We start from the raw sequence: 26256 nt of genomic DNA, 5'->3' as shown, positions 1-26256 counted from the left end.
GTCGTAAAAATGTACAAAATGGCCGATAAATCGGTACCGGAAGTGACGACAAGGAAATTATTAAAAGTGTATTAAGTTCATATTAATTTCAATTTTGAAAAAAATTGTGGAAGTTGGTTAAAAAGTTTTCGAGTTTTTGAGTGCACAATAATTGTGGGGGGGAAATAATACTAGATACGATCTCGTTACGAGTAACGAGTAGGTCTTCCTTACAATTTCTGTTGTAGCTGATACCATGAATAATCGATACAATATCAGAATTAACCCCCCCCCCTCCCCACACACACACACTTTCAGATAACGCATAAAAATCCTTTATTACATAATTAATGGGTATATCTATAAGTTTTCCAGATAAATATTGTTACGATCAACAACTTTGCTTCTATAATGCATTTCAAAATCTTTAACACTTTAAATTTATTTGTAATAAAGTCTACGAGTGTCTTGGTCCCTAATTAAAGGGGCCAGCCCCTTTTTCTTGATTTTCTTAAAAAGCTCTTAAGAATACTAACATTTTATGTTCTCACACCCATCTAAAATTGTTGTTCATTTTTAGATACAAATGGTTGAATATTCAGGGGGCGAGTCCTGTAGATCCTTAATGGGGATAGTCATTGGTGTTTTAATTAGTAGAATCAATTAAAATCATCAATGAAAATATTTTCTCTTCCACAATGCCTGACAAAGTATGTCTCCTTCTCGAGATATATTGAGTCAAAGTTTAAGTACCTTTGGCCCCTAAAAATCTCTATTTACGTAATAAATGGGCGTGGCAATGATTTTTCCTGATAGATATTGTGACGATCAACAACTTTGCTTCTATAATACAGTACAAAATCTTTATCATTATTCATTATCGGACACTTTTTACGAATGTCTTGGTCCCTAAATAAAGGGACCAGTCCCTTTATCTTGTTTTTGTTGGAATGAACTTTTGATTTTCTACCACTTTTGTTATATATGTTTTAACAATATATCAAATGATAAAAAGATACAGATCAAAACGTTTGAAAATTTTGAATGAAATTCGTACCCAATTTTCGTGCCTGGGCGAGCTCCAAGAAATGGCACCACTGGCGTAAAACGACATAACAGTGCAAAATTCAAACTATAGACTACCTATCCTGAAAATTTCAAAGTCATATCTCTGATATTTTTTAGATCAACTCTGCATAAAATAGATCGTAAAAAAATACAGAATCGGCCGCAAATCGGAACCGGAAGTGAATACAACAAAAAATTTAAAAAAATGAAATTCAGATAATGTCCCATCATCTGTGAAAAATTGGTCGAAATCGGTCGAATAGTTTTCGAGAAATCGCGTGCACAAAATTTGGAGAAAAAAAATAAGAAGAAACCGAACGAAAACATTAAGGTCTTCCGCTGGAAATGGAAGACCTTAATTAGTACTCAATGTTTAGAAACGCCGTGCTTAAAATGCCTTATTAACATCAGTTTTTGAATTCCCAAATAAATAGATGGCTGTGTTGAAAGATTTATCTTCATTAATCCAGACGATATACATGTCCTGGGGATGAGGTTCTTGCGTCAGGTTATCGGTTAGATGATAGCGACGTAAAATGAGTATTTAAGAATTTTAAAAAATTCCCAAAGTACGAAATGCAATTCAGACGAGTTAGACTCCCCCGCTCTTTGAAAAGTGTAACATACGCACATAATTCAAATTGATAAATGTGTATATCAGAAAATAAACCATCAGAGGCGGCAAATATAATTACCGCGTGTCAATATATTGATGCGTGACGTATTGTGACGTGTGCCGTTGTCAACAATATTGTAACAAAGGTGGTGACCTTCACCCCGGCCTGATAAATCACAGATGGGTGTAGTCGGATGTAGAGGATTTGAATGTGTCAGCAAATCATCAACAGATACACAATCTTACCGAGTATATATTGAGATAACCCAAAGTCCTTGAAACGCGTAACCCAGTTTGTACATACAGAGATAACCCGAAATACCTCGAGCACATAACCCAGTATGTATAAGCCGAGATAGCAAGAAGTATTACAAGCATGCTATCGTTCATAGAAAGATGATTCAGATTGACTTAAAGCTAGAAGTTTAGGAAAGAATATCTGTGTTTGAGTAGGTTTTTAAAGTGCATTGATCTCCTTTTTTCAAATCAGAAGTATTCTAAATATGTTCCATTTTTACCAGCACTAGTATATCGACCTAACAATGTAGAATCATTGAATATGCCAAATTCTTTGATTTCAAATGTTTCTCAACTTCATGAGAAGTTCAAGTTTTGGATTTTTTTGCATGATGAATAAATTCATACTTAGTTTTAATAAAAGTAGCTGAGAATGAAAATTCACGGATGAATGGGACTTGCGAAATCCATAACAATTGAGCCACTGCGAATTTTAATGATTCCAAGGCGGTTACTGGATTATAAGTCATGTAACTTTTGTTCTATAAATACTCAATGATTGGATGAACCATAAAACACTGTCAACATCATAATCCTCAAATTATCTCGACAGGACATTAAACAATCTATTTATGGTGTGTATAGTACCTCTCTGGGACCAGAGAAACGTGGCTACATATCTTATTTTAAGAAATGGTATGGATTTGGATTTGGGATGATCGAGTGCGTACGGATATAAAATATACATAGGTGTATAACAGCCTTTGTTTATTATTACCTCATAATAACTGTATAAATAGCCGTCTCTGGAAGAACCGTGAGTGATTTTTTGGAAAAGTCAAAAGGACTTCAATAATGGATGATTTGGCGCGTAGCCGAGTCTTGTAGTGAATTAAATAACCCACGAACCATGCGAACGGTACACCATCTAATATCATCACTGCTTCAACCCTTCCGTCAATTGTCATCAAACAAAACTGCCTATTGTACTTTGCCTACGCAAATCTAAGCGATTCATAGAATTTACTATTCTTGTTCCCTTTATTGATTGTGGGTTGCTTTTCAAATAATATACATTATTGGGGTTTTTTTAAATGAATTTCTTACTAATAAAGGTTATGACTGCATCTACTAATAGTCAAAAACAACCTTGTAATTGGAAACAATGTTTATCCTCCCCTAATTACATGTGGACAGTCGGGCCGAGCCCTGACAAAATATTGATGCCTGCCACGTTATAATTAGTCTTTGTAATTCTATATTTACTTGATTGGTGTTCATTGTAAGTTTTTCGAACTGTATTAAATATCTTTTTCTGTCATTTACAAAAATACCCTATCATGTAACTGCACTTTTTCGGGGACTAAATCTGGCGACTCTCGCAACGCCTGCATGGTTTCAACAAAAAGCGAGAGTTAACACCAGTTTGCACAAAAGTGCAAGTTCGTTGGAGAATAATATTGTCTTAGAACCGTTTTTCTATTATGTTAAAACTCAACAAATATAAATATGCCTATCACTTTAAGGTGCCTCTTTTTCATTTTTAAAACTGCACAGAAACCAGATTTAATATTGACACATATATTTAAAACACTAAAAATGTTGCAAGTGGTAAATGTGTTTCGTACAAATCACTTCCGCTTAATGGCTTTAAAATTATTTCTTTACAGACTGTCGCACTGCGACTCCATCGTATTTTTGCATCGTGACTCCTCAGCTTTTAAAAAGGGAAGTCTTAGTTTCCCACTTATCATGCGATCCTGTGGCTACAGCTGTAATCGCTTTCTTGTTAATAGAACAACAATACCCCCCCCCCTCTATTCTTCTCTGGCATTGAGGCGGCTCGAGGCAAAGAGGAAAAAACGTCTCATGTGTGACATTTCTATTATAAAATGGACATCATGATGAATGTCACAAAGTGTTGAAGACAATCAAAATCAAATTAATCGTTAAAAGGGGATCTAAACTCACCATCTATACGTCCAAATTCTAGTACATTTCAGAAAATCATGATTCATGGTGAATACAAATTGTTCTTGATTGTAATAATATAAGTATTGAAAAACAAAAGTTTATTATCATGAGAAATAATACGTTGTTGTCTTATATTATCATTCTGGAAACGTCGACTCGTCAAAATAAATCCAAAACCTGAAGTCATTAATACTAGGGCTATGGAATCACTATCAATAATGAAACCAGGACTACTTCATCCGTCGCCATGACTGATCACAAAATGCATAGTGTTTTAGTTTAATGTCATTGCAGATCCTGTCATTATGGCCGGTCCTTTGGGAGAGCGTGGGGGTCCGGTAAAAAGATCACTCATTTGGAGAAAAGACTTAGCTGAATCAAGGGGATCACTTGCAATGTTGTCAAGTCCGCCAGAACCGCCTTCAAAATAAAAAAAAACCAGCATTGTACAATGTACCATACCATCACGTAATAAGTCGTTCGGTTTTATTTCGGTCAAGTTCATGTTAGTTTCTCTAACTTTTCCAAGTATATTGGCGTATTTTTTTCCTTCAATAATATAATTACAAGATATCTGAACCTAAACAAGAGAGCAAATTGTCAATGTTCTACGTTCTAAATGTGGTTTTGAGAAGTGCACTGAAAATCATGGTGTCGAAAGCATAAAAAAAACAACTGAATGAGATACGTAGATGTTTTGAAATGAATACTGCGCCTAAGTCACAAAAAAAAACAATAATGAAAATTGCAGTAAAAACATCTGTTAATGAAACAAGAACTAAGAACACCTACGAGAATAGAATAATTTTATGGATATAGACAAAATAAATCTGTCGTCTCTCTGTCCTTCCTTACATAGCTGCAGTTGGTCCAATGTAATTTGAAGGTGTACAGTTAACAAAAGATTCTCATTTCTATCGCATAGACAGGGATGATAATAAGGAGTGTAGCGTGGTACATTACCTCCGCCGCATTGTAAGACTGCACCTTCATTAGGTTGGTTTTCCTGAAAGAGAATATAGCCACAGCCAACACTGAAAGAGAGGGGGAAAACATTTATTAAAATATACAGTTGGCTTATTGCTTTTTGAAAAATCCTATAATAACTAGTCTATATCGTTCTTATTTTCCATAAGTTCGCCAGTCTCTTAATAACGTTGTTATTATTATTACTTACTATTACATAAACTCGTCATAGAACATGATTAAACGCGCTCAGAATATAGAATTCAAATCAAGACAAGCAATAATCATGTGTCTGTCGCAGTACACTTCCAGAGGATACTCCATTCGCCAGCATATAAACTTAGCTCCCCATTCCCTCCCCGATCCTAATGAATCCTAATGAATGAATCACTGGTTACCTGCTAGTATTTCCAGGGAGTTGTAGGCTAGGACGCGGTCCCACAGCAGCAGGACCTGGTCGCTGGACAGATAGCCGGAGAATGCGCGCACCAGCCACTTGAAGGCCACTTTCAGTCTACAGACAGAGGGACAGACAAATCAGAACGATGTCGTGACGATATACAGATCTATTCTGTAATTGTAGTGCTACACACGTTAAAACCTGGGCATTGGGTAGTACATTATGAGAAATATGAAATAATAGTCTACCAGAAAAAAAGCAACAGTATTTTTAGGGGTTTTTATGCGCGGAGAGGGGTCTATTCATGATTAAATATTTACCCGGTACTTCTCGCAATTCAAAACACTGATTTCAAAAAGAGTAGAAAACATTAGATTAAGCACCACACACAAAAACCTTATCATAACTGGAGTTGCCAATTAATGCATCACATGAAATGGTTTAGAATAGAAGGGTTAATTATGTTTTATTTACAATTCCATGAATGGAATTCCCCTGACATTGATCCCTGATTGATGGGGTGTCAGCATATATCCACCTCCCTCCTGAAATATTAAAACCCCTTCCTTTCACGACTATGAAATACTTTCGTGTCCGTAATAATCTACGAATAACTTTAAAGCAATTCTCGTGGCTGGCAGCTTTAGATTAAACGAGCAAAGTACAAGTTGCAAGATAATTAATATCATTTAGGTCAAGATTAATCAATAAATTTCAAAAATATGCAAGGTCAGTATTCAGTGCCCCTCGTCAATCAGCTAGATTTCCTGTGTTGTGTGCGTTGGGTACATTTTAGGCGTGTGTATATCCAGCCATCATTATCTTTATTGACGGACGCGTGCCGACTGCGTGGATTCTTTGCATGTGCTCGCGGTTGATACCATGAAAACGCCAGTTTCTGGAAGCGGGTGATTACAAGGGCATATGCACTTTATGGCGCTATGCTATAATTATTGAATCTACGTAATCCCCAATTGAGACATCAAAGCTGTGTTCTCTTTTGCGTGTCGCATAGAGATAATCGTAATACCAAATATTTATTAATAACGTTATAAATTGTCCATTTTTTTTATTATAGCAAATTACAAGCGTCCACAAAAACTGAAAAATCATATCATGCAATGTAGGTCATTAAAACGACAGAAAAACACAATCCTTGAATTTTTCTAAAATGTATTTACAATTTAAAGTATATTTTTAATATATATACCCATATCAGAAAGTGTTAGCTGTCTTATTTTAAAACGTTAGATGTCGTATGGTATATTTTTAATTTACCGGGTGGGCGTAAAAAAGAAAATTTCAATATGACAACTTACGTCTTAAAGGTGATAAGGAAAAATATGCATCTTTATACAATCGAAACTTCTCTAAATCCAAGTTTGTTTTAGGCAAGTTTTACTGTACTTTAATAAAATTTTCACTAATAACTAAAAGAAAGCCGTAAGTTTTATATGTTTTGATTGAAAAAAAAAAAGTGGATTACACTGGTTTTTGTAATTTAGTAGAGAGCCAGCAATGATATTACTACGTAATATACGTATCAATACGTAATAATCTACACAGGAGACAAAAGACTAATATACTTACGGTTGGCATCCTACAGACTTAAGATGAAAAAACAGATCGGATTCGTGTGTTTGAAGAAGTGACTCAAAAAGTAGGCTCAGACCGACGATACCCTGAAACCAAATCATTCATTTCTTAGAATCTACCGTGAAATAATAAATAATACTTATCTATGCTTAGCAAAACTATTTTCAAAGAATCGACAGTAGAAATGTATGCGTAAAGCATGTATGCATATAGGAGTGACACATTACTTTTTGTATATTTCTCGAAAGAAATGTGTAACAAAGACCGAGTCCAAAATAGCCAAAAAACAAATCAATGAATATGTGTAGGTAGCGCTATACCGGATTCAATGCGTGATACGACTTTGCCTTAAAAATGACAACATCAACTCATTTTATTTTGATGATTACATGCACGCATATCAAATTGTTGAGATCGAGAGTTTAAATGTAAGAATTTTTAATCTTTGTTCCTTTTTAAACAAAATACCTACGTAAAATGTGCGATTTGATTAAAATCAGACCTTTCATCTCGCTCTCTGTTATGTATGGTTATAGAGCGTGAGATGAAAGGTCTAATTTTAATTAGACTAATAAAATGTGCAGCCTTTATTGAATAAGGCGCGGATCAGTATTGTATTAACTATATAAAACTATCATAAATCTTTAGAATCATTGAATTTATATTACATAAAAGAGTTTCAAACCATTACAGCACACAGACATACAACGTGTAATACAAATTCGACCAACTGAACAAGGTCCGTTTATCGAGGAATTTCACGGTTTTCATGTCTGCTGTTCTTTCTAGCACTTTGCCTTCTTATATGTATAAACTGAAGTTTGTCCCCAAGTGTATTCTTCGGGATGTGTGTAGTTCACCCCCTGTAACTTTACCTGTGGGTGAGAGGAAATACTGTGCAGTCTGAAGAAATACCGGACGTACATCTCCCGAAAGACGTAATACAGGGTGATGGTTTCCTTATATAGGAAACACATTGGAGCCACTGAAACGACAGCAGAGAAAACAACGTTATTGTTGTACACGGTGATTTATGGGGAGTCGTATTATGTTAATGGATAAGATGAATATGAATTTTATACAGAATGGTAGGATTATTAATGCATTATAATTTGAAGGACATCTTATAGTACAGCTCTGTGTTCTATCAAACAATCGTCACATCTGGTATAAAACATTCGGGATAGGCAGTTGCATTTAAAAATGAATTAACAAAACTCTTGTTATTTTAGGTCGACAGAATGGCGTCTTATATGGGGTAATTAAAAGTAGGAGTCGTTAATCCATTCACATATATACACGCCAGCTGTTTCTGTAAAACTCATTCTAATATTCTCGGTCTTAAATGCGTCATTTCTCAGCAATCAAATAAAAAAAATAATTAAATCATGTCCTTCCCCTTTCGGTTTATATTCAGGAAATGAGTGGACATCTGGCTACCATAGCTCTTGGTGTCATCTCAAATAATTATTTCACAATATATAAATAGGATATTACAAGCGAAAGAATTTTGAAGATGAATAAGTTGAAGCTTTTGAGAATATCTATTTATCTTAATTAAAAATTCTAAAAACCTGTACACATTATTGTAGATCATAAAAAAGCCCCCCCCCCCCCCCCCAAAAAAAAAAAAAAGAGGAAACTGACAGTGTATTTAATGATATTGAGTTGAGATGGATGTATTTAGTTTAAGGAGGCTGTGTGGTCAACCTTTACCCATCAGAACTGTTCAGTTATAAACTGTCATTGAGAAAAGAAACATATACTTTAACATTTCCCTGTATCTTTATATAGAGCTTGTCTTCCAAAGCAGGTCAATACACTTCAAAAAATTTACAACAGAATATATTTCAATACAATAAAAGGGTTCAAATTTCAGAAAATAACAGACTATTGTCATTGTAATATCTGTATCTCTTTTAAATTGGCCGCTGGACATCTGGTAAACAGGTTTTATTCTTTAAAAAAGTACAGTAAAACTAAGACCATGTGATTCCAGTAATATTTATAGAAACAGGTGTTTGGGTGGCATTCTCTTAGTTTTAGTCTTGCATTGGTCAACTATTAAATTATGCATAAAAAACATTTAGAAGTATATTGGATTTTTTAAACTTCCTGCTTAGACTAAATTTCTTAAACATATTTAAGGATGTCTTCTTAAATCAATATTGTTTTCAATAGTTTTATATGATCCTAAATCCAGGAAATTTCCTTCTAACAGATTTCATTTGATAAAATATTTGAATTAATATGAAACAGATCATGCCTTGTCATTAAAGTAATGCCAGTAGACAGTGAGAGATATAGGGGATAAGACAAACGACCGCATGAACCGACACTACGTCATATAAATGCAATTCACAATAGGAAGGCTTTCTGCTACAGTTTATTTCAACGCTAAATGTTCTCCCCAGCATCAGGTAGGATTATAATTTACCATAATTCATATCTACCAGACCTGCCAAAATGTTCTCGAATTGTCCCATTTCTCAAGCTGCGTATAAAACCTGGTGGATTGTAGACATACAGCAGAGCCCCACAAACAACTAACTTACATGCACTACACCTTTTTTATGATATAATTGGGGATCTTTCACATTTTATCACCTATGTGAACATCAAGTGCAACCAGCCCTTATTTTACAACATGAGAGATGGAGGATGCTCTTTGCAACAATTGATTTGAAAGTCGGTGTCATGAAGAAATGCACCAAGCATATGTTCATAAATCACAGCAGCTTTATGTGTACTATCTAACCTTACATCCAACTGGCTAACGTGGTTAGTATTGCTGGGACTGATATCAATAGAGGATTGTCACATTATTAAAAAAAATAAAAACAATCTCTTATGAATGGATAGATAAGATAGAAAACAATGAAAACTATTGATTTGTACATATTTTATTGTATTTCAAAAAAAAAAAAAGGTTCAAGATCTGACAACTTACGAGGTCTTCACCATAAGTACTAGTAATTGTTCCCTAACAATTATTATATAGGTCTCTCCATCATTCTAATGATTTCTCTTTTAAATAAACATCGAACATTTTTTATTAAATGGTACTTGTATAAAAAAAATAATTATATTATAAACTTACGAAATACATCAGATTTCGCATTATATATCTTTTAACTAGTGATGTAAACTATGTCATTATATTTGAAAGGTGTTTTTAAATCAATGGTCAACTGCACATATCATTTTCAAAATTCTTTAAGAGATTCTATTAATTTTTTTTCATTTTTAAAAAGAAAACATGTTAGGGAGGAAAAAACCTACAGTACAAAATTGATGGGTATTTCCACATAGAGGCAAAAGACCTAATTATTGATGTTCAAAACTGTGCAAATTTCCTTTCCAATCAGAATTTATTTTTTTTTGAGAATCTTGTTTAGAGAATCTTCGCTGACGTGGTTTGTTTCAGGACAGTGAACCTAAATACAGACTTCATATCAATGTATGGCCATGTTTCAATAATTCAAATGTTGTTTGATGTTATTGGAGTTTTCCCTTCCACACAGCTGCAAAAATAATCACACACCCCAAGGTTCTTTTTCTTCATGTCTCTATGGAGCACCCTAAACATGCTTCAATATTGTGTTGGTGATTAATTTTGGTCCTATGAATAATTGATTTAGTTATCAAGCTCAGATGTGCCTCCTTGTCTTAAAAACCATTAGATATGAACGGTTAGTACATCAGGAATTAAGGGGTCAAAGAGATCAGTAAAAGTAAATGAAAAACAAAATAATTAGCAGCAACATTGAAAAAGGCATTTCAAAGTCTGATTGATTTACTTTAAAACATGTAGGTAACATCAAGCAGACATTTTTTTTCTTTTGATATTTAAATCATCATACTATTTCAGCCAAAAAATTTACCATTACCGGTACTTTATAGAAGAACACCGTTTTATTTAAAATTGATTTAGCCGATTTTTCCATCAGACAGATGAATTTACACAGTATAATAAATGCATGACAAATTCTTTTTTTTAATATATAAGAAGACAATATCAGGATTAAATTTTGATTCTGCAAATTACTATTTGAAGACTGTGAACTATTTGCAATTTATTTGATTATCAGATATGCAGCGTTCATGTTTGTTAATTGTCAACGAAAGAAGGGGCTTCATTGAACACCCACAATATTTATGGTAGTCATAAACTGTTTTGTTCAATTATCAAAATAATCAGAAATCAACCATGCTGAATGGGAAATTTGACAACTTTTTGCCTCTAAAGTGTACTTTTGGGAAATAAGAATCCAACCACTGTCATTCCAATCATTTCTTAATGGCATCAAATTTTACTACACACAGTCTTGCATGACAAAATTTGATGAATGATGTTAAATGGTTCAATGTAAAACATCAGTTTAAAATTGTATAATCTGCAAACTATTTTGCCACATATTGATTGTGATGTATTGTTTGAGCAATAAAGTGTCAAGTTTAACAAAATTCATAACAGCTTTAATAGAGTGCATATTCTACAGTCAGATTTCTTATTGTTGAAAATATTTGCCCATAATTAATACTCTGCATTAACCTTTTGAGTAAATTCTGAAACCTTGACAATAATTATTCAATGAGAAATATACATTATGTCAGGATTAAGGAGAAACCATGGATATTTGGTTGTTTATCCCTTGGGATTCCCACCAGCTGCCTGAAGCACTGTAGCCATACCCACTGGACCAGAATTCATACAGGATAGGTCAAATAAAACTATTTTACAATGAGTTCATTTCCATTACAGTAGCTGATAGGGAGACAGTTAATATCAACTAGGGTCTAATTACTGGCCATTACAAAATTAAAAAAACACATTAAGATATTGATTGACATGTCTCATTGTCCTTGTCCCTGTGAAGGTCGGAGAAACGTTCAAACAAGACCACTGTCTTAGGTCAGGTTAACAAAGGAGGGTATACACTGTAGCATAAGCTTCGTGGTACTGATGCACTGATGTCTAATAATTCATCAAAGGGTCTTTGAAATTACTTTAATATATCATAGTCTATCTGCAAAATGCCTATAACACAAGTCTTGACAACAATGTCTGATTTATTCCAGTTTCCTGCTACTATGGTTAATTAAGCTTTCTCTATTGACTTTAATTAGAGATCTAAATTTCATTTTGCAGCCACTATTTTAGCATATGATGGGAATATTGTATGTAGTTCCATTGTAAATTAGACAAGGTAGGGGGATTGTTAATTTTTTTACAGATAAAGATTAACACTTTGATTAGTGTGGGTAATTGAGAGAGAATCCCTTGTTGCATGCTATTATCAAGTTCCTTTATCATAGCATGATTGAATTGGTTTTAAACCAGTGTCATACATAAACTTCTCCTTTATAATATTCCCCCATCCAACCCCCACCCCATCAATGACACCCCCCCCCAGAAAAATGGCTCATATTGCTCAAAAAAGTACACTTAACAATAAACATGTAGTAGATTCCCCCTATAGTTTTGTTACTTTTGTATTAATGCTATCTTTCTTTACATATCACATAACATGTCTAAATAAATACCTGTAACAGTCGTACAGAGATAACCCACTTTATATTCAAATTCAAACCAATTTCAGCAATTATTTTAACACAAATAGGCGATCCTCACCAAACAAAGTGGTAATTGGATAAAAGATATATGGAATCGGGAATCATCATTTCTTAGACACCATTTGATAGGGTCATGCATAGAATTTCAACCTGGGACAGCTACTATATACATATTCAGTTTTCCAGGAGAAAAGATGCTTTTATACAACTGTGGTACCATACAACCTGACCCCATATTCATTTAAAGTCAAATCAGTTATTAAGATATATATCCCAACACTGGCTCATATGATCAAGAAGAACCCCCTTATTCTCGATCAAAAAGTTTTGGAGGTAGGGGAGCATGAAACATGACTTACAGGTTGATGGGGATTTCTTTCAAACACTTCTAACCATGAAATTTTTTTTTTCAATTTTATTACAGTTACACTCTCTCTAACCTTTGCAAATAAACATGGTATTGTTAATACTTTGATAACCCCCCCCCCCCCCAAAAAAGAAAGAACATACTTTGTTAATGTTTTTAGTGGGTATATTGACAGTATGAAACAAACCATAACTATTCTTTACTTTCAAAATACTTCCAGTTCAACAAATTTTTTGTTATCCTGAATGAATAATAATTCTTGGACAAAGAGGGTAACATACCATACATAGCAAATCCATGGAATGGTATGACACCGTTTGGGGGATAATTGACGGCGAACTCATCCATTCCCAGCCTCCCTCTAATGTAGGACTTTGGAGGACTAGCGCTGTTATAGTCAAAGTGATTCAAAACATAGGTGTCTCTTGAAAACGGTAACAAAACCTATCAAAGAAAGTACAAAATATATATATGTTGAAGTCTAATGCCTGCAATAATCCATTTCAATGTATCTAAATACTTGAATAAAATACTTCTTAAATTAAATTAATGCCTGCGATAAAAGTCACAGAAAATGCTAGCACTAAGCAAATTTTCTTTCTGTTAAAATGAAAATATATAAATTCTTCCATTTAGGCACAATGACTTTTAAAGAGGCAACTCAGTGATCGATGAAGTGAAATAAATTGCAATTCAAAGAGGAAGAACTCTTATTACCTGATACAGGAAATCTTCAAACACAAAATACTGGTCGTCATTGGTCGCAGTCAACTTTACATCCTGTTTGAGTGACAAAAAATGTAATGGCATTGATTTAATTGGATTAAGTGAAAATCAGTTTTATAGACACAAAAATTCATTGCCAATGACCTGGCTAGTACAATATGTTATTATATAGATATATTGCACTTTAATGAGCATTTCAATTTCTTAGATCAACCCAACAACGAAATCCAAGAAAATAATTTTTATGAATTAAACCACAGTATTTTCCCCAATAATTTTGTCAAATTTAGTGGTCTATTAGTTCTATTTGTTAAATCATTTTATCTGAAGCACACATTGTTGTATTAATAGTTATTGGATAACATTTTCACATTTAATATTTTTTGTGTGAATTTTTTGATTTATTGGTCATTAATTAAACTATTATATGATATTAAAGTACCCGTTTTGACATAACTCTTACAAATGATGCTTGTTTTAGACAACATTTTAATAATTAATAATGTAAGAATAATGGGCATATAATGCCTTATCATATTCCTATTTGATGGAATTGGTTTCCATTATAGTCTCCTCTTTTGACATTAACAAAAATCGTTAAGATTACTATCAGGAGATGAATGTAAGGACTCAACAACAAAATTCTATGAACTGATAGAAAACATTCCTTATCTCAAAACATACAAACGAATGAAAAGCTTTGTTGTGACATACAGATTATTCTTTTGTCAATTTTCTCCCCCATGCCTTCACTTCAAAAGCTTTGATTTTTTTTATTAATCTATGTTTCTAACACATGCAAGGATAGCAGATGCATTAATAACAATATGGAGAGACAATAATTCCAAAAAAAATCTTCCTCTGATCAGGATAAGAAAAAATATTCAATGTCACACTTTAGGTTCACATATAAAATCAGTAAAAACACAACTTTTCAGGATAAAATGTAAGTTAAACCAAAAATTGTAAATTTACAAAAATTTCTGACCTTGTAAAGTAGACTGTCCACCAAAAGGTCATGCTGCAAAACATTGGTTTTCAGTTGTTCGTAATACAGGATATCCTGTAAAAAAAAAAATAAGTACTTGTACTTCAACATTGCAACTAAATTTTGTCCAGTACACACAATTTGAATAAAATCTGCTCATTTATAAATATTTATTTTGAAAATCAAATATAACAAAAAGAAAAATAACTTTAAAATTCTTACAATTTCGTCCAACTCAACGGCCAGTATCTGACACCACAGTGTGGCTCGCATGCTGGTGGGACAACCTTTTTTGGAAAATTCCTGAGCAAGAGGACCATGATTTGTATTGATAACTGAAATAAATATAAACAAGTGAAAAGCTGTCAATGTGACAGCAAACCAGGTTTTCTTTTATGTAAACTGTATCCATAATCCATGTCAACCCTTATCCAGTGAAATGGAGTACCCTACATGTATATGCAACATTTTGCCAAAAAAAGACTAAGTTCAAAAGCTAGTATTTTTTTCATAAATTATCGGAAATCAAAATCCTAGCAATATGCACACCTCTGATATATGTACAATTGATCTGCAAAAGAACAACTTCCTATCTTGAGAACTGTAGGAGGAGTTATCCGTACAATGAGGGTACCCTATATGCAATATTTTGCCAAAAAATGACTAAGTTCAAAAGCTGGTATTTTTTCGATAAATTATCAGAAATCAAAATCCTAGCAACATGCACACCTCTGATATACGTACAATTGATCTGCAAAAGAACAACTTCCTATCTTGAGAACTGTAGGAGGAGTTATCCGTACAATGAGGGTACCCTATATGCAATATTTTGCCAAAAAATGACTAAGTTCAAAAGCTGGTATTTTTTCGATAAATTATCAGAAATCAAAATCCTAGCAACATGCACACCTCTGATATACGTACAATTGATCTGCAAAAGAACAACTTCCTATCTTGAGAACTGTAGGAGGAGTTATCCGTACAATGAGGGTACCCTTTTGGCAGCCGCCCGCCCACCCGCCCGCCCGCCATTTTCACCATTTTAATAACCGGATTTTTCCGTTTGAAAACCCGGTTAATGAATGTCACCAGGTTAACAGGTGTGTGACAGTACTAGCTAGCTAGCTGTCAGTCAATATACATGTATTGTCTCAGTGGTTAGAGTGCTGGCATATGATACATATGCTAGAAGCAAAGCTGAGTTCCAGTCCTAGTTGAGACTTCACTTTTTTGACCCCTTGTTACATTAACATTTTATCTGAAGTGGTGAATAGATTTCTGCATCAGGCAGAAATTTAATCAAAAGCAGGGGAGAGCAAGCTGGTGAAGAAATGAATACGTACCAGATTGGACAGCCAAACAAACTCCTTGTCCTTTATTGACATGTTTTATTTACATCTACTGAATCTACTGAGTTTTAAAAAAAGTTTTAAAATCCCAGACCTGCATTTTTTACCATTACCAGTAAATGATTGACAATTTCTCACATGTTTCATAGAATCAAAAGAGGGCATTTTACATGTACAATGTACATACTTGTACATTGAATTTGTATCAAAATTACATGAAATTGTTCTCATTATTTAATAAGGAAAAGTTTAGAGTAGCAAATAAAGACAATCATAGCAATTAAGTCATAATTTATGCATCACAAGTTTTTAGATTGGAAACTGGCATACTGCCAAACCCTTCATGATACATGTACTTTATTGAATAAAAGCATCAAAAGCATTACCGAAAATTGCTTTTGATAGTAAGAATATTAAAAAGCATAATCAATATTAATTCTAAGAATAATGCAAATGCTAAAGAATTCAATTCTAAGAATACTGAAAAAGTTGGGTACAATAAAGAATTGTTTCTGACATTCCAAAATTTTTTTTAAAGATTTAATTAGAGAAAGAAATGCAAGGTAATTACACCAGAGCAATTTAAAAAATTTACTATTGATATTTTACTAATAAAGAGATTAATAAAGTTATTGTACAAAAGACCATGCATTATTGCATGTGTTAAGAAGTTTATCAAGAAAATTGATCAGCTGTTCAATTGGTAGAGCGTATGTTCCTGCTTCTTGAGGAAGATTGATTGGTTGTTATATACCTTTCTTGCCGAGTTTGACTCTTTCCTGCTCGAACAGTTCCGATGGAATATCTTGAGCATCGTCAATTCCCGACTGGCATTGATTGATTGACATGTCACTGTATTGAAGTCTCTGAAAGAAACCCCCAGCCAAAACCATAATCAAAAAAATTTATACAGCTCTCACAAAACTTAATTGCATTTTACAGCCGTTTCATGTTTGAAAAGTTATGGGGATTTCTCACATGTATGATAACTCATTATGAGGGATTCAAAACACTTCCTGTCAAACTCACCAATTCATCAATGTCTTTCACTTTTAATGGAACTTGCACAATACCCCAGAGATGATAAAATCTGTGAATATAGTCAAAAGTAAAAAAAAAAATTAATGTATGAGATCATTTAATTTTGGAGATTGATTTTCTCAATATCAATCATTTTTTTTGGCCAAACGTCTTCATACATTTAATACTTTTGAGTACACAGCTCTTCCTTAAAATTAAAAAAAACATTAAGTTTGACAAAGAGAATACAACATTATTGATTTGAAATGGCATCACATACATCATATCAAATAAACTGAGACATGATTTTTTGACAGCTTCCAAGAAAGAGAAAAAATCCATTTCACTTGACAAAAATCAATACCTATCTCTTATATTCAAAAACATATTTCTCTTAAAGAAAATATCTCTCGAGACATATTCTTAATCCTTTTTCTCAGAATAACCCCTCTAAATTCTTCTATGATGTCTATACTTATGATTGTACAGACTACAAAGGAACTTACTAAATAGGAAATCCATCTGTTTTACTTCTCAACATAGATTTTTCAATTCATATATTGCAAAATTTCCATTAACTAAAGATATACGAAAGTTTATTGATTAAAAAATTTGCTCTTGCAATATAAAGATTGGACTACTTTTATTTCACAACTACCGGTACTTTTCTTCGCTATTCATTAACCTATAGTAAAGTAGCTTGCAGTGACTTATTTTACAAATTAAACCTACATTTACAATCTCAAACAATTACCAACTGGTTTGTGCCTTAAATATTCACAACATTTAAGGCTCTTGCAAATCTCACAAAATTTACTCACAAGCTCCAAAAATAAAACCTGGTTAGCAATATACTATACATGTGTGTATGACAAGGGGTGAAATAAATCCCCCCCCCCCCCCCCCCCCTATTTTAATCAACATTAACTGCCTTTACATTAAAATCAAATTTCATAAAAATATAGATACAAAGTTTATACTTGTCATTACTTGATTTTCAATTTGGTCTTGATGCCTTTTACATATTTACATTTAGGAATTTGACATCGTAAGTAAACTTTTCCCTGCTTTGCATTAAATTTTCACTTTATTTTTAATCAAATTTTTTAAATAGAAACATTGTGCAAAGACCTGAAGAAACGATACATCTTCATCAACGATGGATCTATCCAAGGTTCATTGCTGAAATGAACAATTTTCTTTTTCAATCTACCATGGTACACTGTTTCCCTTAAGGAAAATGTCAAATGAATGTTTTTACTTAAAATGCATTGCAACACAAACAATTTTTTAATGAATATACTGCCAAAGAGGAAAATAAATTGAATACATTGATTTATCTTACGTCAACTCTAATACAAAAGCACATTAGCTGGTATCATTTTTGGTGACAAAAATGATTCCAATATACAAGTAATAAATTGATGAAAAATATCTTATGTCAACTCTTCCACTTAAAAAAACGAAGTACCTGAAACATTTTGTATGTTGTTTTATGGGGACCAAATTTGACTTTAACTGTAAATAGTCCTTTTAGTAACAACTAGCTTGTATACTGTATACAGGGAAATATTCGCCCCTGTTTTATTTTCACCCCTTTCCCCCTCGTTGTCAAACGGCTTATTTAAGACTGGGCGAATTCTATATTGCAAATAATATCTATGTTCTGCTTCTAAGCGAATTCAAGAAGGGGGTGAAACGTTTGTAATTATTAAAGGGCGAAAATAACACGGGGCGTAAAAAAACCCTGTATAGAGTATTCAGATTTAATGTTTGCCATATTTGGCCAAGACACTACAATTTGTGTCCATACAATGCATATCTAATAAATCCTCAGACAGATAAGTTTAGACATAAGGAAACCAATATATTAGGATGTACCAGAGGAGGGTTGAGCCAGTGATCCTTTATAGATTACGTACCCTGGTGTGTCGGATCCGTGATAGTTTGGGTTTTGAAGACCTATTATCACTTCCAGGAAGTCTTTGGGGGCATAGACAGGACGGAACTGGCTTAGATCTAGAGCAGAAGTATAAAATGTTCATGATATTGCTCCTTTCATAATGAATTTATTAAGCAACTTGATATTAAGATGAAAATTAAGATATAAATTGACTTAATTATACCATACTTGTAACAAAAATTCCCTTTTTTGAAATAATAATTACTCTGAAAATAATCAACAAATAACAGCATCGTTCAGCAAATTTAGAATGCTTAAGAAAATCGTATCAATTTTGCATCAATATATATGTGTAAATAAACTCTGCATCTGTAAAACAAGAGACCCATGGGCCTTAATAGTCACCCGAGTATACATACAATTTCCTGCAAAGAATGAAAATAATTGCAGATACATGTACTTACAGAAGATATTTATATCTTTTGAAGATGTTTCCAATATTTATAAAATTCATTTTCAAACTATGATCCAAATGAACCTCATCATTTTAGAATATATCAGTAGAGGTATCAATGCTCCTCATCTTCATCACCTATTTTGTCTGCTAAACATCCAGGAGTAAAATGTTAAAGGAAGAGAACATGAAAAAATTATCAAGGGCTCAAATTTGTCTGTTTGATGTGTATAATGATATCTGAAAACCGTTTAGACAGAGCTTTCCTCAGTAAAAAGATATACCACTTAGAATAACTAATTCCTGCAATCCATGAGCGCCGCCATATTGTTAAAATCATTACCTCCCTGCTGGGTTATCTCTAAGCATCTAAGAGAGGGCAGCACTGATGCTGCCGTCAGTGAGACACATTGCATTTTTACACACGTTTAGTAACAGAGATACAATATGCCATCATCAAAATGTGAATGGGAACTTGAAAGGAATGTAAAGAGTTGTCATTTAAAACAGTGTTTATGGAGGAAGATTTTGGATCTCAGAATGATGCATTCCCACCAGCAGTTAATGTGACATGTAACTAGAATGGAATGTCCGTGGATCAGTGTTATTGTGACCTATTTTTCATGCACTCGGGAATTTCTTGTTTATGAGTTTGAACATTATGTGTGCTACATAAATGAGCACACGAGGTGCATTGCTCAGCATCCTGACTTTTAAAAAGTGTCTTAGCCCTGTTATTCTTCTGACAGCATAAACAGAACCAGCGTACATATCATCAAGATCTTATGTATAAAAAAAAAACAAATCAGAAAAATTTCCAGGGCATTTAAATAAAAAGTAACGGTAAGAAACCCCACAAAGAAAATGGAATTACAATTTTATATTAATTTAAATTGAAATCTAAATATGTAAACACTGACTGCCAAATGCATCTCCGTACAAACATCTGGAATGTGATGGTCTTATATTTCACAAATTAATTTATCTATATTCATTTTTTTGTACAAATCATAAATAGTTATCTGAGGTTCATTTATAGAAATGTACTAAATCCTTGTCTTCTCATGACAGTACACAAAATTTTTCTTCACATCAAGGCATATTTTTTCTTCTTAACTTTTATCAACTGTGTACATAAACACTGGCCTAGTTCCAACATTGACCCATTCACCACCAGCAATGTGGCTTATCTACGTCAGAGAACAGATGCATGCTGGGGAATAATGGATTACCTCCATAAACCTTTCACTGAGAGTGTTAAATTGATAAAATCTCTTGATAGAAATAAACAAAAAGGTAACAGACCTCATTTTTAAGTTTCATAAGGCTTTTAAAATTTATTAAGCAACAATTATTTTTTTCATGTTCACTTCCTTTAAATGAATGGATTATTCTTTTTGTATGGTTCAAATAAAGTAAATAAGTTCCCTCCCTCACAGATCTAGATCTTATACATCAAAACTGGCCAATATACTGACCTCAAATCTAGTTCCTAAGATAAAAGGGAAAATATTGAATAGTTTATGCCTCTTGAAGGCTAAAGGTCTAGCTTATTTATCCAATATAAATTGGCTTTATCAATAAATAAACCTGAACCAATACTAATAACAAGAATTTATGTAATTCTAAGTTATACACTTTTGTAAGAATATCAAATTATCAATGATACCTTACAGTTATATACATATCACAAGTATTGAAACAACTAATTAAGTCAAATTACATGCAAGTCTAATGAAAAAAATTCCAAACTTCAATATGAGGAACAAAAATTCCAACAGTAAGATTTGGTCCAAAACACCCAATACTATGTTGTGAGTAAAACTCAATTCTTTTTTGCTGAATCAAATTGCAAACTGGATTTATATTGGAATAAATAGTAAAGAAACACTGGTGATTTGAAATCCTTACATACATGCACATCCTTGGCATGCTTCCCACCCAAAATCTGCATCTGAAAACAATGATCTGTTCCTTCAGTTGCATGTGCATGTGCGTACTACATAAAAATATATTCACCCGAGTTCAATTGAAGATATCTTTAATTCAAATTACTACCTGGTACGAAAGAATATATTGCACTGAATGACAAAAATTATATGCCAGTATGTGTACAAGAGAGAAAAACATTGATTTCCACACACATATGACCTATTAAATTTATTTGCATATATGTAGCTACAATTCTGAGACATGTGACACTTCTTGGAATTCTTTATGATAATGCTTTGTAAGGCAAAAAAAAAAAATTGATCATTAGTTTCTCAGTCTGAAAATCAAATACAATGTGACAAAAAGGCATTTCATTTTTATTAAAAGACTTGCAAAGGGAAATAATTTGATTTTCAGGTTAAACTTAAGATCATATTATTCCCCTTTTCAATATATGGCAATAAGATGCGGCAGCAAGACCTTTTACATGATGAAAAATTGATGTTTAGCATGATGTTGTGGAGCCAGAGAAACAAATCATTATTAACTTTCTTTGTCTGATAATGTTTGAAGTAAGTAAATTGTTTCCTTACATACCATATTCTTTTTTAAATCAATTTTTACAAAATTAGGCGAGGCTTGCAGCAAGGAATGATACCATCATATTATCAAAATTAAGCAAATATTAAAACATCAATGCATAATGCAGAAATTAACTAGTTTGACTAAAGATTATAGAAGCTGCATATCACAAACCATGCATATACACAAGAATGTCTCCAATGAGTTTTTTATTTCAATTAACAGCATAAAAAAGGAGTTCAACTACATTTAAATTTTCTATCTAATGTTCACCAGTATTTAAAAAGTAGAGTACAGATTAAATAGTTTTATTTGCAGATAAAGCCTATTCTATGACTATTGATGGGAACCAGTCTAATATGGCTATGGATAGGAACCAGACCATCCAATGGCGTTACTGATAGAACCAGACTACTACCAGGCACTGAACCATGCAGATCCCCATAACAAGTTACCTTTCACGGAGGCATCTTTGGGCTCTGTCTTTTCAAAATGGACTGAAAAGTACTACTTATGTAAATCTAAACAACATTCTCTTTTGTAATTGCTTGGATAAAATAGTTTTATAAAAAAAATATTTACTTAATATACATGTCATTTGCATGTATCTGTGTTCTTTTTACCCAAATGCAATAAATGAAGAAATGATAAAGAATCAAGGTACTAAGATTAAACGTGAATAAGTGGCTCATGAAACGTTGTTTTGTATGACTTTGTACATAATAACTTGACGTACAATATGTATATAAAATATCATTAAATTGATAAATGGAACTACACATACAGCAATAGCTTTTTCTTCACAATCTAATAAAAAAAAAAGACCAAAGGAATGGACAGCTTGGCATAAACGCAACATTTGTTTTTATTTTTTTGAAAAATGATAAATGTAAAATGATATCAAGATTTATTTTTGGAAAAATTAAAGATAATTAACTCCACATTTGTGTGAATGACAGTAACTACCTTAAATTCCTATTTTGAGCATTCTGTGACCATCCAAAAACCAGATGTTAATCATTATTTAGCAAGTAAAATAAAAGCATTGTTCAAAAATATTTTCTATCTCTTCAGCAGCTAGATATACATGTAATGTTTAAGGCTGGCAGAGCAACCCAATAATGTTATCAACACTCCCATAGCCTATAGATCAACTGATTTTTCACTTACTTTTTATTACTTCAAATATTTCAAAAGAAAAAAGAAAACATTTATTGAATCAATCACATGTTGTTGTAGTTTTGACATTTCATTCAATAAAAGGCAGTTTTAAAGTTGGTAATACATACATGATCTTTTAACTAGCATTCTCATAATTTAACTTGGAAGCTCATAGAATTTCTCTAAAACATTGTAAATGCAATCAAACCACAAGACTACAGTGAGACAAACTGCCAAGGTGCGATGTATCACATGTACAGTACCAGTGTCACCTAATGTCTCGTGTTATACATACCTGGACCATCAATTCCAAGCTCTGTCCATTTCTGTGCCCATTCCTTTTGCTCTTTCTCAGGTCTCTATTGAATCAAGCAAAAGGAAAAAAAAAATGAATTCAAAGCTCTTTATTAAATTTGTACAGTTTGTGAAACAGGATTCTGTTAACCCTGTTTATAAATTGATAAAAAATCAAGAATATAGGGGTACATGTACTTAAAAAGAAGTCAGTATAGTTATGATATAAAGGTACATAGACATAAACAATATTCAAATTATCAACTCCCATCAAAATATACTTTAAAGGAGTGGATCTACCTTTCTGGCCAAAGGAATGTTCAAGTCTGTACACATGCTGTTTAAACTCTTCAGAATCCTCTTCTCCCATGCTTGCTTTTTTATGCAAAATAAAGAACACATCTAAATCTCTGAAACATGCATTCATGGAAATAAAAGTTCTGCACAACACTTATCTTTTAAGTCTATGTGTCTACATACTAAATATGGATAGGAAGATTAAATAAGACAAACAAGCCTTACTTGAGCTTTTCTAAGAAAGACCAGTGGTTCCTTTAAATGCTCAGGTGGAGGGCTCGGAAACTGGAGTTTAGGGTGTGTTTGAAGAAACCTGTATATTGCATTCCTGAGTTTTCTATCCCAACCTAAATATCACAGCAATCAAATTGTTCTCTTTAGTGAAGTAGACAGGCATACATGTAGCCTTCATCCTCTGATAAAGGTGATGCAAATTATTGGTATTAATTATTTTGATATGGAAATTAATATGAATAAAAATAAATTTAAAAAGTGTACCATTGTAATTCAGAATATAATTTAATAGTTTAACATTAACAGATCAGCTATCAATGACTCATGTCAAATTTTAAGATTTATTTGTGGCTTATTTTGAAAAACAAAACCAACCAAACATACAGCATTATAATGTGATATTATCTGGTGGTCTTTTAAAATCTTGTTATATGAGAAAATTTATATCTGATGCATTGACCAAAAAATGGTTGTTTAGAAGAATACTTGTAAAGCTTGTAAATATCAGTGAATATAGCAACATCATAATGACATGTTCAGATATATATACCTGAATTCACAAGTCCATTGAGCACACCTTTCTTCAGTTCTGACAATCTCAAAGTAGGTTTTGCTATTTCTACCTATAATGTTGATAATTTTAAATTGAATTAATACTGTCAATATTCTCATTCAAACTATATATTTTTGATATGCTTTATGTTGGCTATTGCTATAATATATTTACTGCGGTATTCTTATTGGCATGTCTTTTTCTTTTCCATGATTGGTAATTTGTCTATTTTAGACTCTAAATAAGAGTAAACATTTCATTTTATATCAAGGCTTTGATATCTTAATTATATTCTCCCTTTTAAAAAATCCAATATTTTAATCTAATTTAATTACAACATCTCTTAAAAGATCAGTCAATGAGGTCAACCCCTTAACGGAAGAAGAAGAAGATACTTTATATCATACATGACTAAGTCTTCAATATAATACATTTCATAATTAGAAGTGTTGATATGCTTAAGCTCCCTGAATCTCTAGTGACAGGTCTCTCCCTACTGAGCTCTCTGTAACACGCGGTAACAGGTGATCAAACTGGTCTGAATGTCAAAGATTTCAATTTTGTGCTCCTTGTCAACATTGTGTATTTTGATAAAATTGCAATCATGCAATGTTGAAACATGTAGATGAGTCTTCATTTAAGCGTATATCTGACAATTCATGCATAGAGAATCTGAAATCAATATCAAAATACAGCAAGAGAAGCCCCAATACTTGAATGTATATATTTACACACGGTCAGACTGTATCACTGTTGATAAAAGTCTTTATTTTCAATTTTGTAATCGCGTGTTTTACGATCAAATATGAGATCCACTTGAAAGAAATACCTGCGCAGCGCATTGGAGATCTGTGTATATTTTTGAGGTCTTCAGTTCATCGATTAGCGTTTGAATGTAGGCTTTAGAATAATTCGAGTCTCCCATCTCGAGTCCCTAGCAACTACAGCGGTGCAGTCATCTCAGCATCATAAAAGACAACAACGTTGACTGAAATATAATCTGTCTTATACGAACTTTGTTATATCAAATACTCGATGTACACAGGTATATCAAACGTGTCTTTTTGACGACAAAAACGATTTAATCTTTGCTTCCATCTAAGAGAACTTGCTTGGACGTACTTTTCTTTTCTCCAAGCGCAAAAGAGTTCGAACTATAATATTCAGACCTAAAAACATCGAATATCCGGGAAAATAATTTTTGGTCAATAAACATGATAAATATCATTTGTTTGGTTTTTTTTTAATTTGAAATTTTGGCTTGAAATTACCATATTTATATTTAAACAACAAAGACATATTAGCATTACAATTTGATCAATGGTAGTATTTTTAAAATTGGTTTCAAATTACCAAAAAAATGCAATTTTTAATATAATACTAATGTGCAGATTTAGGGGGTGTTGGGGGATAGGGGTGGTCTGGACCCCCTGGAAAGTTCAATTTTCTTAAATTTACACAAAAATATGTTGGATATGGCACGCCACATTCACAAAATTGAGCTAAACATAAGTTTATTTCACATTTGATAAACTAGGTTTATCCACTATAAATTCATGCGCGGATCTAGAGGGGGGGTCGGGGGGGGTCCCGACCCCCCCTGGAAAATGAAAATTTATTAAATTTACATAGTAAAATTATCGCGAAAATAGGCCTCGGACCCCCCCTGGCAAACACAATTATCCTTCGGACCCCCCCTGGAAAAATTTTCTGGATCCGCGCATGAAATTATACTTAATGATACTGAGTTTATTATAGTTTACTCTTTTGAAACATAGATTTCGGTATTTCCAGATGTGAACTGTATCAACATCATTAACTATTGATCTATAAAGGTCCATAAACTAGTACAGTTTACAATGGTACCGATACACCTGGTTTAATTATTCACTGTAAAACTATGTTTAGCTCATTTTTTGGGAATTTGGTGAGCCATACTTGGACCCCCACTCCGACAAACTTGATCTATAAACCCCCTGCCCT

At 32.8% G+C, this 26256-nt stretch overlaps 1 protein-coding gene across 3 annotated transcripts; it reads right to left on the bottom strand.

The window, feature by feature from the left end:
- Nucleotides 1-3769: 3769 nt before the first annotated feature.
- LOC105339028 (TBC1 domain family member 19) lies at nt 3770-25418 on the bottom strand. 3 transcript variants are annotated; one of them, XM_034446389.2, is made up of 18 exons: nt 25103-25418; nt 24271-24343; nt 23712-23833; nt 23490-23564; nt 23191-23254; nt 22190-22231; nt 18786-18882; nt 16873-16933; nt 16598-16709; nt 14717-14829; nt 14495-14569; nt 13498-13560; nt 13062-13224; nt 7712-7821; nt 6831-6922; nt 5239-5354; nt 4838-4908; nt 3770-4294 (listed from the first exon to the last, which is right to left on the bottom strand). In XM_034446389.2, exons 1-18 carry the CDS (start codon nt 25196-25198, stop codon nt 4226-4228), a joined length of 1614 nt encoding a protein of 537 aa, XP_034302280.1. In that variant the 5' UTR covers nt 25199-25418; the 3' UTR covers nt 3770-4225. The 3 variants fall into 3 exon arrangements, with proteins under 3 accessions (XP_034302280.1, XP_034302281.1, XP_034302283.1); XM_034446390.2 differs by lacking the exon at nt 22190-22231 and adding an exon at nt 21136-21174; XM_034446392.2 differs by lacking the exon at nt 22190-22231.
- Nucleotides 25419-26256: the final 838 nt, after the last annotated feature.

The sequence above is a fragment of the Magallana gigas genome, chromosome 2, assembly GCF_963853765.1.
Source record: "Magallana gigas chromosome 2, xbMagGiga1.1, whole genome shotgun sequence".
Lineage (NCBI taxonomy): Eukaryota > Metazoa > Mollusca > Bivalvia > Ostreida > Ostreidae > Magallana > Magallana gigas.
The sequence above is the reverse complement of the archived record's forward strand: the minus strand, read 5'-3'. Positions and strand labels throughout refer to the sequence as shown.

Coding starts and splice junctions, on each gene's coding strand:
- LOC105339028 (XM_034446389.2), bottom strand. CDS start 25,198: ATGGGAGACTCGAATTATTCTAAAGCCTACATTCAAACGCTAATCGAT. Junction 13,561..14,494: donor TGGACAGTCTACTTTACAAG/GTCAGAAATTTT, acceptor TCACTCAAACAG/GATGTAAAGTTGACTGCGAC. Junction 13,225..13,497: donor TTGAAGATTTCCTGTATCAG/GTAATAAGAGTT, acceptor TTTCTTTGATAG/GTTTTGTTACCGTTTTCAAG.